The sequence below is a fragment of the Cyclopterus lumpus genome, chromosome 9, assembly GCF_009769545.1.
Source record: "Cyclopterus lumpus isolate fCycLum1 chromosome 9, fCycLum1.pri, whole genome shotgun sequence".
Taxonomy (NCBI): Eukaryota; Metazoa; Chordata; class Actinopteri; order Perciformes; family Cyclopteridae; genus Cyclopterus; species Cyclopterus lumpus.
In genome coordinates, this window is record NC_046974.1 from 10,245,740 (window position 1) to 10,259,080 (window position 13,341).

The 13,341-nt window shown below is 39.2% G+C and overlaps 4 protein-coding genes across 4 annotated transcripts; 2 read left to right on the forward strand and 2 right to left on the reverse strand.

Annotated features, from left to right (window-relative positions):
- Positions 1-205: 205 nt before the first annotated feature.
- On the reverse strand, positions 206-3,318 carry pla2g1b (phospholipase A2, group IB (pancreas)). Its single transcript, XM_034542264.1, has 5 exons — positions 3,223-3,318; positions 1,321-1,400; positions 1,006-1,162; positions 798-925; positions 206-330 (listed from the first exon to the last, which is right to left on the reverse strand). Exons 1-5 carry the CDS (start codon positions 3,285-3,287, stop codon positions 206-208), a joined length of 555 nt encoding a protein of 184 aa, XP_034398155.1. The 5' UTR covers positions 3,288-3,318.
- A 425-nt stretch (positions 3,319-3,743) lies between these two features.
- On the reverse strand, positions 3,744-5,050 carry asgrl1 (asialoglycoprotein receptor-like 1). Its single transcript, XM_034540783.1, has 7 exons — positions 4,972-5,050; positions 4,801-4,884; positions 4,632-4,709; positions 4,481-4,528; positions 4,228-4,367; positions 4,003-4,118; positions 3,744-3,900 (listed from the first exon to the last, which is right to left on the reverse strand). The coding sequence occupies exons 1-7, from the start codon at positions 5,048-5,050 to the stop codon at positions 3,744-3,746; spliced, it is 702 nt and encodes a 233-aa protein (XP_034396674.1).
- Positions 5,051-6,529: 1,479 nt separating this feature from the next.
- On the forward strand, positions 6,530-8,864 carry LOC117736737 (cytochrome c oxidase subunit 6A, mitochondrial). The gene is made up of 3 exons (XM_034542265.1): positions 6,530-6,659; positions 8,310-8,452; positions 8,561-8,864. Exons 1-3 carry the CDS (start codon positions 6,554-6,556, stop codon positions 8,648-8,650), a joined length of 339 nt encoding a protein of 112 aa, XP_034398156.1. The 5' UTR covers positions 6,530-6,553; the 3' UTR covers positions 8,651-8,864.
- Positions 8,865-9,990: 1,126 nt separating this feature from the next.
- si:ch211-107p11.3 lies at positions 9,991-12,822 on the forward strand. The gene is made up of 7 exons (XM_034542263.1): positions 9,991-10,302; positions 10,417-10,591; positions 10,731-10,801; positions 10,886-11,059; positions 11,138-11,235; positions 11,837-11,902; positions 11,985-12,822. Exons 1-7 carry the CDS (start codon positions 10,287-10,289, stop codon positions 12,126-12,128), a joined length of 744 nt encoding a protein of 247 aa, XP_034398154.1. The 5' UTR covers positions 9,991-10,286; the 3' UTR covers positions 12,129-12,822.
- Positions 12,823-13,341: the final 519 nt, after the last annotated feature.

The following is a 13,341-nucleotide window of genomic DNA, read 5'->3' on the forward strand; positions in this document are numbered from 1 at the left end:
ATGCTGCAACACACACTCTTCATACGTGAGCAAACACGAGGACACGCAGAGGCTGACATTCAACTGAAACCACTTACACTGAGAATCTCACTTGCTTATTTTATTTTAAACTGATGCTATTGTTACACAATAACAATCTAGTTGTGTACAAATTAAAATTAGAAATGAAGGTGGTTAGAAAATGTGTTTTTATGAGTCATACAACTCAGTTGACACAGTGAACTTTGGGATCCAGGTTTTTGTTTTCAGGGTTGAATGCAGTCCGAGCAAAGCAGTGAGCCGCCACCCGATCGCACTCACACACGGCAGCCTGGCACTTATTGTTGGTAGCTGTGGAGACAGAGTCGGGTTAGGAAATTGACAGATAGCTGCTCAATAGTACCGTAACATGAAGCTCCCAATCACATTATCAGTAAGTACCAGAGCACCAGTACAAGTGCTCTGCAGTACTAAGAAAGCATTTGTTTGTAGACTGGGCCCAAGCCTCATTCCCCAGCTGTGTAACACCTACATAGAGCTGTTTGAATACAGTTTCATGTACAGTATCTACACACAGGGCCACAGATGCAGCCTGGTTTAATCTTCTATGTTTACAGTACAGCTACAGTCAGTGCTGAACTTTTAACCAGCCAATGAATTCCACACAAAATCTGGATTTTAACACAAGAAATCATATCTTTTTTTTCTAATGCTCAACAATGTCGTCGCAGAATTTCATCAAACATTCACTGAAAGTATGTTACATTTGAGGTCTACATAAGATGGAGAAGCCATCAGAGTGGGAGTAATAGTCTTACCTGAGCAGGTCACGTGTTGATTGGAACAGGTGAAATCATAGACAAGAACATAGGGAAGGTCAACAAAAGCCGTGCATCCGGGAGCCTTTCTGCTTGCTCTATAGCATTTATCATGAACTTCACAGCACCTAAGAATACAGGAGAAGAATACAAGTTACTTTCACTCTTAAATTGATGAAAACTAAATTGGGCAATGTTTGCATCCTACATGTCCACTTCATCCAGAGGGCTTCCCGTTCCTCCGAAGCCACACCAGCAGCCGTAGTCGCTGTACTCTAGAGGGTTAGTGCCAGGCTGAGCGCACTGGATCATATTCCCAAACTGCCATAAGGCCTTGGGCAGCAGCGCGCCGCTGGCCGTACAAGCTGGGGAAGAAACGTGAAGCAGACAAATAAGAACACATGACGGATGAATAAAAAAAAGTGTATGAATTGAGAGAAAGACAATTTCACAAACAGCGCATGTTTACATTATGCATGTTATTTTCAGGAGTTGTACATATTGACAGCTTGTTCAATCTCACCAGTGAGAAGCAGCAGCAGCAGCAGAGGTCTCGCATTCATGGCTGCAGTCAGAAGAACATGAGTTTTGGTGCAGCCTGTTCTTATATGTCAGGAGGTGAGAGAAAACGAGAGATAAGAGGGAGACAAGAGGGTGGGAGCTTTAGATGAGGAGCTACTTGTTGCAAGGTTTCCATTTTTACTTACATTCACATTATATTACAGGTGTGACAATAAAACCAGTCTGTAAAACGGGTCAATGTTACATTTACCGTTCTTAGACCCAGCTATCTCTAAGGAGAAGCAGTCAAAAGACTGACAGCCTTTTAAACTTTGTTCTCACAAAATCTTTTATTTGACGTCTTCATTGAAACACCATCAGAATCACCTTTAGTTAACCTGGAACAACATTTTTACAACTTCCACTTTCCAGGTTAGGCAATACATCGTTTTCATAATTTCCTTTTGATCTTTTCACTTTTATTTTTGAGATATCCTAATCAAATATCGCCTGATCCGTTTGCCGTTTTCTTTCTGCTCACTCTGTCCTCTCTCAGGTTTGCTTTTTCTTTCTTTAAACAGAAGTTGAATATAAACACAGCTGTGTAAATAGCTAGCACTTGTCAGAGTTCCCAAGACTTTCCACTGCACATTACCCAAGCTAGGTCACTTTAAATAAAGACAATATACACAAGAAACACGACAAACTATAATATTAATACTATATGTACTACACGTGTATAGATACATATTGCTTAATGTATCAAGAAAGATAATTGGGTGACCAAAAAGGACCTCCTCTCAAGGTCAGATGTCATAACAGGCTTCAGCTTTATATTCCACATCTTCACCTGCAAGATGCGTCTGTTTCACTCCATGCTCAGCCTCCCGATCCCTGAAAAAGTAGAAAAACCTCCCAGGACGACTTTGAGAGTTATGAATGTCTGATTTATCGGTATTGGGAACATTTTAAAGTCATGGTGGTTTTTTTAATGGGGGCTGTGTCGGAGATGTCTCCATTGTATACAGCATAGTGCTGTGTAACTGAGCTGTGAACATCTTCCGACTTACCTCTAATGGTAACAGTTTTAGTGTTGTGTACAAAGGTTTTCAAATATTGCCCTCTAAGACTCTTGCAGTGACTCCAAGACAATGGCGGTGAATTTAATTTTGTTTGTGCTGCTCAATGCACTGAAACACCTCTTCATCAGAAAATATGTTGGATTAATTTAACATTAGTCAATCAACAATAATGTATTTACGTGTTCCTGTCACAGTTCAGCTATCACTCTCTCCTGTCCTCCCCACTGCACGCACAACCTTCTGTATTACCTCGTCAGTTCTATCACTCTCACCTGCCCAATCTGCTGCACCTACTCCCTCTGGTTTACAAGGCCCAGCTTCACTTACACTCACTGCCAGACCCTCCAGCAATTACTCTCTGACTGCTCTCCCATTGCCGACCCTGCCCATTTAGACCTCCCCGTGCGCAGATCCTGGACTGTTTGTGTATTGTAAAGTCTGCCTGGAAAAAAGCTTGTCGAAAAGTTCACTTATCCTCTCGTACTGCATCTGTGTCCTTAACACCCCCAGTTACAATTCCAGCTTCTTGAATGTTAATATCTGTATACTTGTTTTACGTTATTTCTGTCTTCTCTTCATCTGTACGCATATCTGTGTTTCTGTTTGAACAAACATACAACTCAACATGTGCGTTCTTTCAGATGCTGTTTGAATATGAAGGGATGACGTCTTAAAATCTTAATCTTCTGTGAAGGTGATGACCTTTTGCTTTTGGAGTGTTGTTCTGACAAAACAAGACAACAATATTTTGTTTAGAGCTCCTAAAAGTCAGGAATCTATAAAAGCGAACCTCAGCAGCAGGTTATTTGCTTCATCATGGTGTAAAAAGGTGGTTTAATTACCTCTTGATGCTTTCTGTATGTGATGCTTTCATCAGTGTCCACGACCAGTAAGACACTAATGCCATGCAGCATGATGATTGCTGCCTGTCTTGGACAACCCCGACACTGAACTATGCCGCTTCAGGTGTGACGAGTTGAGTGTTCAACAACGCTTCCAAATAGTCAGTAGTGGCGTAACATGAAGTTACAGATTTTGTAACATCATTTTTTTTTACAAGATTAATGGACCAAAGAAATGTTTTTTTTTTCTTCTCCCTCACTCGATGAAGGAAATAAGCACCTTCCCAGTGGCCGCTGCAAATAAGCCGAAGGACTCAGGCAGAAACACTTTGTAGTGTCTTTATTAAAATCAACTGTACTCATAGTTACTGTTTTATTGGACAACAAAGATCTCACATGTTGACTGTATGTGCAACTTGTTATCCAATTTGTTACTAAAAGAGGATAACTTGATATTTCAAATATAATTTATATCAGAGTTAATTCATGTTGGTAAGGGTTCAGAAGCTCACACAGGTCTCTCACGGCCTTGTCTCACAGATAAAGTGATATGGCAGGTTGCAGTCTGCATCGTTCAACATCTTGCGTTTGCGTCTCTTGGAAGCATGAATCTGCCCACAGTCCTCTCCGTTCTCACTGTAGTATTCCCAGTTGTCAGGCTGATCATTATCCCATAAACTGAACACAAACAGAAAGAGGAGAAACAATGAGTGTGCTACTCACAGTTTAACATATCAAAACAATAATTTTTCATCAAAACATTTTGAACAGCTCTCTTACATTGGGGTTGAATTGAAGTTCGTTCCATCCACCCAGCTCCAGTGTCCCTCGTGTTCTCGCTCCACCAGTCCGATCCAATAGTTATATTTGATATCAACTACTTTTGAAATGTAGTCCTAAAGATAAAAAAGCAGGTTATTTGAAGTTATTTTTATATGTGCTCCTCATCAGAGTCCTGTATTCAGTCCCAGAGAGTATATGCAACCAAACTGCCGTGAACCTCACCAGTTCCTCAACATTATTCAGAACCACTAAGTGTCCTCCGTGTCTTTGGCACTGCTCCTCTGCTTTGCTCCAGATCATGGCCGTGCTGGCTAGCACGTAGCAGCTTGTCTGGAAAGACACCCAGCCTTCCATACATGTTCCTGGTTTGAAAAGTCAAGAGAGCCTGATTGAGGGGGGGGGGGGGGGGGGGGGGGGGGGGTTGGGGGGGGGACTGAATTCTGATTTGATTGACATTAAAAGATTCAGAATGTACCTCTAACTGGGACAAGGCTTGGTAAGAAGACCTCCACAGTTGTTGCACCTTGAATTTGGAAGTAATACCATTTTTTTTAAAAAGAAGATGAACAAGGGCATCGATTGAAAGTCATTAAATCAAGACCTAAAAAACATTTCCTGACCCGAACTGGTAAAGGAAGTTTTTCCATCACTGATTCTCTCAAGGTTGAGTTTGACGTCAGTGATTTCCTTGTGTAACTGGGAGACTTTAAGATACAAAAAAATGGTTATATGATAAGACAAAGAATGTGAATTAGCTACCTGAAAACTGGAATAAAACTGAGTTTAAAATCATACAATTAATCCCAATGACCATCAGCAGAATCAACAGCAGCAGCACCAGGACTCCATAGAGGACACACACCACTATCCTCTTCATATCTGCAAACACTGACAGACATGTATTCATAGTTTAAGGTGATATCTGACATTATCGGATCAAAATTAAAGGACATGTACATGTTTTACCGGTTTGTACTGTCGTTTTGTGCTCTCCACCGACAGAGCTGTTATCAGTCGACCCAAACTCGTGATAGTGAGACTCCATTACTGAAAATGAGCAGATTCTCTTTTTTGACTTTTTAATTCAGTTAGTAAAATATTATATGTCCAACTATGTTGGTGTAATTTCTAAGATAAAAGCTTATAGTTCATCAAAAGTATTCAGTCCATAGTCTTGGCAAATAAGAGGTCAACAAACTCTCGCTTGTTTGTTTTCAAGCCTATGTTAACTATTAACGTCTCAATACATAAAAGGGAATTCTGCCATTATGTACAGTGTGATACACAAACATGATCAAATACATACAGCTATTTTTACTAAATGTTTTGCTAAATTTAAATTATGATATAACAGCATTGTCTTCATTGATATCCTGACTTTTGTGTATAATTGATGGTGTTATTTGTACATGCACAACACTGATTAATGCACATTTCTACACAGTTATGGATTTCTATAAATGTTGAAAACAATGACTGTAAAGTCATTTCCAGAACAAACATACAACAAGATGAACATTTATTACTTACCGTCATCAACCAGATTATCTCTGAATCTCTCTGGTTGGTCTCTGATCACTAGATCACACAAAGTCCTCCCCTTTAAAGAGAAGCACTTTAAACACACACTTTTTAATTTATACAATAATTCAGTTATCATTTTTTTGTATAATATATAATATAAATTATTGCTTCAGAATATGCAGCGGAAACTTAACATTGTGATAGATACTGTTGGAAAAATAACTATTTCAGCAGGACTGTGACCCTACAAATCACAGGATGTTGAATTGTCATGGTCTGAAGGTCTTGCTGGGATGGGGGGCAAGAGGAAGTCCAAACACTGATCAGTATTATTCTTCAATCACTGATAAGAAGTTGATCACAGGTACTTCTAAGAGAGGAGAACTCATCTGCTTATGTGGAGCCCCTTCGCAAAGACAATGGAGGCCTGTTTCTGGAGAAGATAAGAAACTGCTTTGGGCCGGTTCGGACCACATCCCCTCATGTTACTGTCTGTCACACTGTATAAATGACAGAGGCTCAGAGATGGATCTTTGAGCAGCAACTTGGAAATATGACTTGTGCGTGATTTCAACACTTGTCCTTCTTGCAAGAATAAATTGCCTGATTGACTTTACACTTCGTCTAGTATAATTTTTCTAACAGATACAGATGATGCAGACTCTTCAATCACCTAGTGATCTCAGAGGACCCAAACATGTATAACATGTCAATCACATAGCCAACAGTACCTTTTTGTTCTACTGTTATAACCTTAATATTTTCCAAATAACTGTAAAATTTAATATAATATTAATTTACATTCGCATTCTTGCACTGCATTGCCTTGTGGGGATACAACAATATGTATTTCCCACATTTTTTAATGTCAAACGCCGATGAACCTTTAATGGCAGAATAACAGCAAACTGTCGCTGTTGTTCACAGTCTCACCGCTTGGTGGCCTCGGAGAGCTTTCTGACTTCCACGTGACACTACTAACAAAATAACTTCCTTCCGGTCTCCAAGCCTCTCAGAAAGGAAAATGGCGGCTCTCGGACGCGTCTCTCAAATGTTGCTCAGGTCTTCTTTGATCATGACCCGGCGTCAGCTCTCTGCTGCTGTTGCTGCTGGACACGGCGAGCAAGCAGGTAATTATTGCGCGTAATGTTAATTCACTGATTGTCATCAAGGTCGTTTATTTTTACTACTACTCGTAGTACTTGGTGTTTTGACAGTGACCTTGCTGAGCTAACGTTAGCTATTTCAGCATGAGCAGTAGCTCTGAATCATTGAGCCGGCAACATGTAGGAGAAGCTGCCTAAAATATTTGTCTTTCTAACATAAAGATATTGTCATTTTAGCCTGACTCCTCATTACAACATCCACGTCACTCGTGCAGTCTTAATGTAGTTTAAATGTACTTCTGTTTACTAATATGTGGCTTGGAAGTGCAGCAGTGTCACAAACAATATGTCCTGCAAGCTAAAGAGCAAAGACATGGTCCCATCAGGTCAATAGACACTCGGAGTAATCGCAGATGTTTTTTTCTTTATTATAGCAAGCTATACAAAAGTAGACCTGGCAGACGATAAGAGCATATAACCTACGTTTAGTGAGGAGGGAAATTAACGCGAGCGAGACACATGTGTAAAACACACGTTTATTATAGTCAGTCTTATTTAATATATTGTTAAATAAGACCGAGGGACATTAATAATACCAGTAAAATGCTAGTCAGAAGCTCCTATCCTTTTAAAGGCAGAAAGGTTGGGTGTTGAATGTCACCTTAGTTAACAGCATCCCGGGGTAGCATTGTATTGATATGTGTGTGGTATAATGACCTACTCTAATAACATTAGGATTGGCCATAATTTCCTAAAAAATAATTCACTCAAATTGGGTTTCAAATTTGGATGGTTTTAACTAGCCATATTTTAAACTCGCCACAATCCCAGTTGCATTATTCAATTCAGTTTATTTTAAATGGACCAAAATCACAAATTACAAATTTGCCTCAGAGGGCTTTACAATCTGTACACATATGACATCCCTGTCCCAGGACCTCACATCGGATCAGGGAAAACTCCCAAAAAAAGAGAAAAGCCTTTTCACGGGGAAAAATAAGAGAAGAAACCTTCAGGAGAGCAACAGAGGAGGATCCCTCTCCCCAGATGGACAGAAGCAATAGATGTCATGTATACAGAATGAACAGCGTTACAATACATTCAATAAATATGACAGAAATTATGAATAATTAGTAGTCATGGACCACAATCCAGACCTCCACAATCCATGAAACGGAAGAAGGAAGAGAGGAGTGTCTGTCACTCAGTTCCTATTAGTTTATTCTAAGCATTGACCTTTTGCACATTCCTGCTCAAAACTACTACTAAAATGGTACACGTTTTTCATTTGTCCACAATACTTTTTCTTTTATTTACATCTTCTATTCAAATGCTTATTGTGATTCATCAAAACACCAAGGTCAATTCCTTTTTGTTTTCAAAAACCTAGTTACGGTAAATAAACTGGATTCTGATCGTATGAATAGGCTGAGTAGCTTCCCGAGATATAAGCTGGTGACATTCCACATGTTAACTATGGTAAAGCGCACCCTCTGGGTACTAGCATGAGGCCCCATAACTAACATTTTGGTGGGTGCAGTTTAGAAAACATTTAATGAAACTTTACTTTAATATGCCTTTTGTCTGAAAAGCACATTTATTCTCGTTAAGTGTGATTTGGATTTCTGATTGCTTTTTACATCAAACTAATCCTTATTGTCTGTCTCTTTACAGCCAAGACATGGAAGATCCTCTCGTTTGTGGTTGCCCTACCTGGTGTTGCGGTGTGCATGTTGAACATGTACCTTAAAGAGCAGCAGCATACCCATGAACAGCCAGAGTTTGTCCCTTACAGCCACCTTCGCATCCGCAGCAAGGTCAGATTTTAAATACCTAAACATAAATTATTCACATAAAAAAGAAATGCCACAATTGCCTTTATTTGTACTGGATTATATGTTGCCTTAATTTTTTTTTCCTTACAGCGTTTCCCTTGGGGAGATGGCAACAAATCCCTTTTCCACAATCCACACGCGAATGCTCTTCCTAATGGCTATGAGGGCCACGATGAGTAAACTCTTCCTCCAGATCTCATAAATGGCACGGGGACCATTCCTCCCTCAGCGTTTGTTACTGGACTCTATTTACAGTTTACGCTTCATTTTTGTTGTTTTCCTCTGTGCTCTCAACATGGAGCATCTGAACCAACAGTTCCTTTACTCTGGACCATTAAGCAACATGTCAGACTGATTCCAAATTAACATATAAATAAAGTAACTATTACCTCAATTCATGTTTTATTTCTTTTGTGTTTGTCATCTTGTCAGATATTGCGCTGGTATCTGTTGTCAAATCTTGAGAACTCTTTATCATTTGAAAGGTCTGAAGTGACATTGTTGCCCGGAAAATTTTTCTGCCTGTCGATGCGTCCCAGAGACTATCAGTGGCCTCATTGGAGGATCTGTACACCCCAGCAATAAGAACACCAATATAAGCATGCAGGTATTCCTCATCAATGTATTGCCACATGTCGCCATGGACTTTTTTTTCCTTCAAGGTTTGTCATAGCAATGATGACTCTTTTTAGTGACTGGTATAAATAGCTCAAACATGTCTTTGCATTTAAAACCTAAAACGGGTCAGTGCCAACCCTAACACAAGAGGGGTGCAATATACAGGATTCAGTTCATTAATATAGCTGCGTGTGCATGTGTGACCGTCGTTGTGAAACTAGCGGTCACACTCTAATTTTCTCCATCAGGTGAACAAGGTTAGCCATTGTTGAGCGGCACCTTATGTATACATATACATATAATGTATTCGCTATTTAAAGCCTCGGCTGACCCTTTGTTCATTCATACAGGCAATTTCACATATGGCTGAATCGGCCTCTTTAGGCCTGAAAGTGTACAAACTATGATTGACAGCTCTCTCTAACACCTGTGAAGGTGGGAACAGTTACACCTTATAGTATTTCAAAGTGTAACGGGCAAGTGACCAAATTACCAGCCTCTAAATTCAGGTGTTTTATCACAAATTGGTGTCAAATGTTTTTACATAACTGCATATAATGATTTCCAGCTTATCGATAAAGGTTCAATTCTTGAAAAGGCTGAATGTTAAATTCCAAATAAAGTGAGTTCAGTGGAGTTACACTTGTGAAATGTGCACCTATCTTAGTATTCTATCCTTCACTTATGTTTTGATGATCATACAATACAGAACTTGGGAGAATATTAAAGCCTAATAGGACCTTTTCACAGCAGGAAGTTTGTCTTCTGTCATCTGTTATTTCATATATTTATTACATTTACACAAAACGTTTCCTGTGGAAAAAATTGTAAATATCTAGTATGTCTAGGGATGATGTAAACCTGATCCACGTGACTCGCTTTGTTCCAGACTCCACCTCTTTCACGTGAACGCGCCTTAAGCCGAATTAGAAAATCCTGGGTTAACAAAGCTAGCTGATAACTAGCTTCATAACACCGATTGTCTTGTACCCGTTTCCGTCGCGTGGACAGTTATTGATTAATGTGAAGCGTGCCGTGACTAAACTGTACCATCGATTACGATCGGGTGTATTCCGTTTGACCACCGTGGGTAACGATTTGATTACTAAATCTAGCATTGAAACATCTCGGATAACTGCGCGCACCCGCTCCATCACAAGGGAAAAGCAGTCGCACGCCGACTCCCGGATCAATATAAATGAACACAGACATAGGTGAGGAGACCTTGTTCATGATGTCATAACATAAAATATACTGAAACAATAATCGTTTAGACTCGCATACATGTATATTTACAGTTCCCTTATTTTTTTTATTTTTTTAAATAGATTTCCAGATGATGAAAAAACAGGAGAGGGCACATTTCTTCAGCTCTAGAGAGCAGGAACTCATTTTGAAGTTGTATGAAGAAGAAAGAGGGATATTAACAGCCAAATCAAACACTACCACTGCCTCAAAAATGAGAGAAGAAGCCTGGCAGAGAATTGCTGATAAAATAAACATGTAAGGACATTTATTTACACAAGTGTGTTTAATTGAACTTGGTTTAAAATATTAGTCACTTTAATATTTCGACTTGAACTTTCCAATAATGTCACCATCACTGACACATACCGATTTATTATTTTTCATCACTTCCCAGGGTATCGGACAGTGGCTACAAAAGGTCGTGGCAGCAAGTAAAAGTCAAACATAAAAATATAGTGCAAACAGGTAACCTTGTTTGTGCAAGTCTACATTTTCAATGATAATATTGTCCAGGGGAGTGTTTCACCTCTCAAGTCTATGCTCACTCAGCAAAAAGAAGACAGGTCGAGGTGATGAGGAATGAAGGGGGGTCAGCAACCCCATCGCTGACTTCCGCAGAGGAGGATGTGCTCCAGCACAGACACAACAGGCTGAGGGTGGAGGTCCTCCCAGGAGGTGCTTGTATTGAGCCTCTGACTGGATCTGACAGCTCATTTATTAGTGGTAGGTGAACTTAAAGTCTGATTGAAACTCAAGTTAATTTCCCCCTATCTAACTCCATGTTGGGCCCCTCCCATACAGTCTCAGGCCATCCTGTCCTCCTCATGCCTGTAACAAAGACTGAACCAGAGAGCCTGAGCAGTGATGAGACAGACGTCAGTGAAACTCATTTTGAAGGGGTAAGTGCTGCTGGACACGTTTGTTTTTTAGCAGCCCTGTCGCCTGAACATAACGTTCCCATACAACCAAATTTCATTGTGAATGATGTTTTAAGGGAAATGTATTTTGTCGTTTATTATGTTTGCTTTTGACGAATCACAAATACGTTTTAAATGAGTTTGCGTTCAGGGGGGACGGTGGGTCAGAAAAACCCAGGAAACTTCTCTTCTTTTGTACTTTTGTGACCTAAACATTCAGTTTCTCTTTGTTTGGTTATGTGTTTTATCTTGTGTGTCTTGCGCTGTGTTGTTGTTTTTGTTTGTATTTATTGGCACTGCGGCAGATCCAATAGCCCCGCGGGGACAAATAAAGTTCTTGAACTATAACCAAATATTTTTGTTGCCTAAACCCAATCAAGTACTTTTGTAACTTTTTGGGGGGTTTCACTTTGCAATTCAAACGGTTTAAAACTGCAAACATAATCTGGGAGAAAGAACGTTTCTCTAGTGAGTAATTGAAAGTGCAGTTTAGTTTCATGGGAATTTCATTTTGTAGGAGACAGGGTTGTTTTTTAGGCATTTCTCGTTTGAACACTTATCACATAGATGTTATTTTTTGTAGGATTTGCACAATTTCCTGGGGAGGGACAATTCAGATTTTACTCCAATCGGTGGAAGAAGAGCTAAGGTGAGTTTTATTTCAGTAGTGGGTTATAGTGACAAAGAATAGAAACAATATGAACTAATAAGTTGTTTCATTTCTTTTGCAGAGACAGACAGAAGATATAAGAGCCCTTTACTGCTGCTACCTCAAGAAGGAGATAGAGAACCGTGACCAGCAGATGGCATACAGAGCACTTAAAATGAGGAAGATGGAGAAAGAAATTGTATTACTTGATAAGCAGCTGATGTGACCATGCAAGGAAATGCTAATGTTTTATCTCACTATTATAATATGTTCAAACAATGTTTGATTTATTCCTAGTCTGACAACATTGCTTCAGTCACATAATGAATTGATTTACTCAGCTGTTAACTGCAATGGGGCAGCAATTTCTTTGCAATTCTTCTATTAATATGTGTCGTACCCTTTCTTATTGTTGCGGTATTGCACTGTGCAACTCCACACATGCAGCAGCACAAAGGGCCAACTAGTGCAGACAGCAGACTTTATTGGAATATTCCCTTTATTATTATTTCAATCCCGTGGGCTGAAGGCCCAGTGAGACTTCAGGTACTCACTGTACTCCACGACGTTGGATTAAAAAAATAATAAATTACATTATTAATTGCTTTAATACGGGGGAAACTACATCCACATCTGAAGTACAGTCTGGAAACTGTACATTAAGAAACTCTGTATATTTCATATTTGGTTGCAAATCCTTTGTTGTGACTTTTTCACAAAGTTTGGTCTTCAGCAAGTGGAACATATTCTCAGTTGGATTGCGATAATGTAACTTGGCTATTCAAGAGCACTTTTGGATTGCCTTGTGTGTATGGTTTGGACATATTGTGTAATCACAGATAATGTGCGGTAAAAAAGTTGCAACTAATTCCTGTGGCACATGGTTTATTCTTTGCATTAAAATTACAAATATTGCTAAACATGTTTAGGCTGTTGTTCATTTACACCATGGAAGGTCTTGTTGTTTTTGGTCCTTTTGTTGTTCAGACATATATCCAAATGGTAAATCAAAAAACAAATCAAATATAAAACGTAATAATAAAAGTACTATACTATGACTTTTTTTTATGGCTATGATGTTAACACAATGTAAAAATCTTACAACAATATTACACTTTTATATAATCTATAGTTGTGTTAATAGTTGACACTCAAAAGTGTATTACAAACTAATGTAAACTAGATTCTGCTCGACATGTATGTTAGGCGGCAGTCTGCACCATGAAGTTTGCATTGAAATCCGCCAAAAAATGCAAAGAAAAAGAAGATGATGGTGGAAAGGGGAGAATAATATAATGTGCAAGAATAAAATGGCAAATATGTTATGAGGTAAACGTTTTTTGTTTGTTTTAATTTTAGTTTTTGGCATTTGAGACCTCTGGCACAGACCATCACTTATTATGCATGTCTACCAACAATGCATGTTGTGTGTAATATGG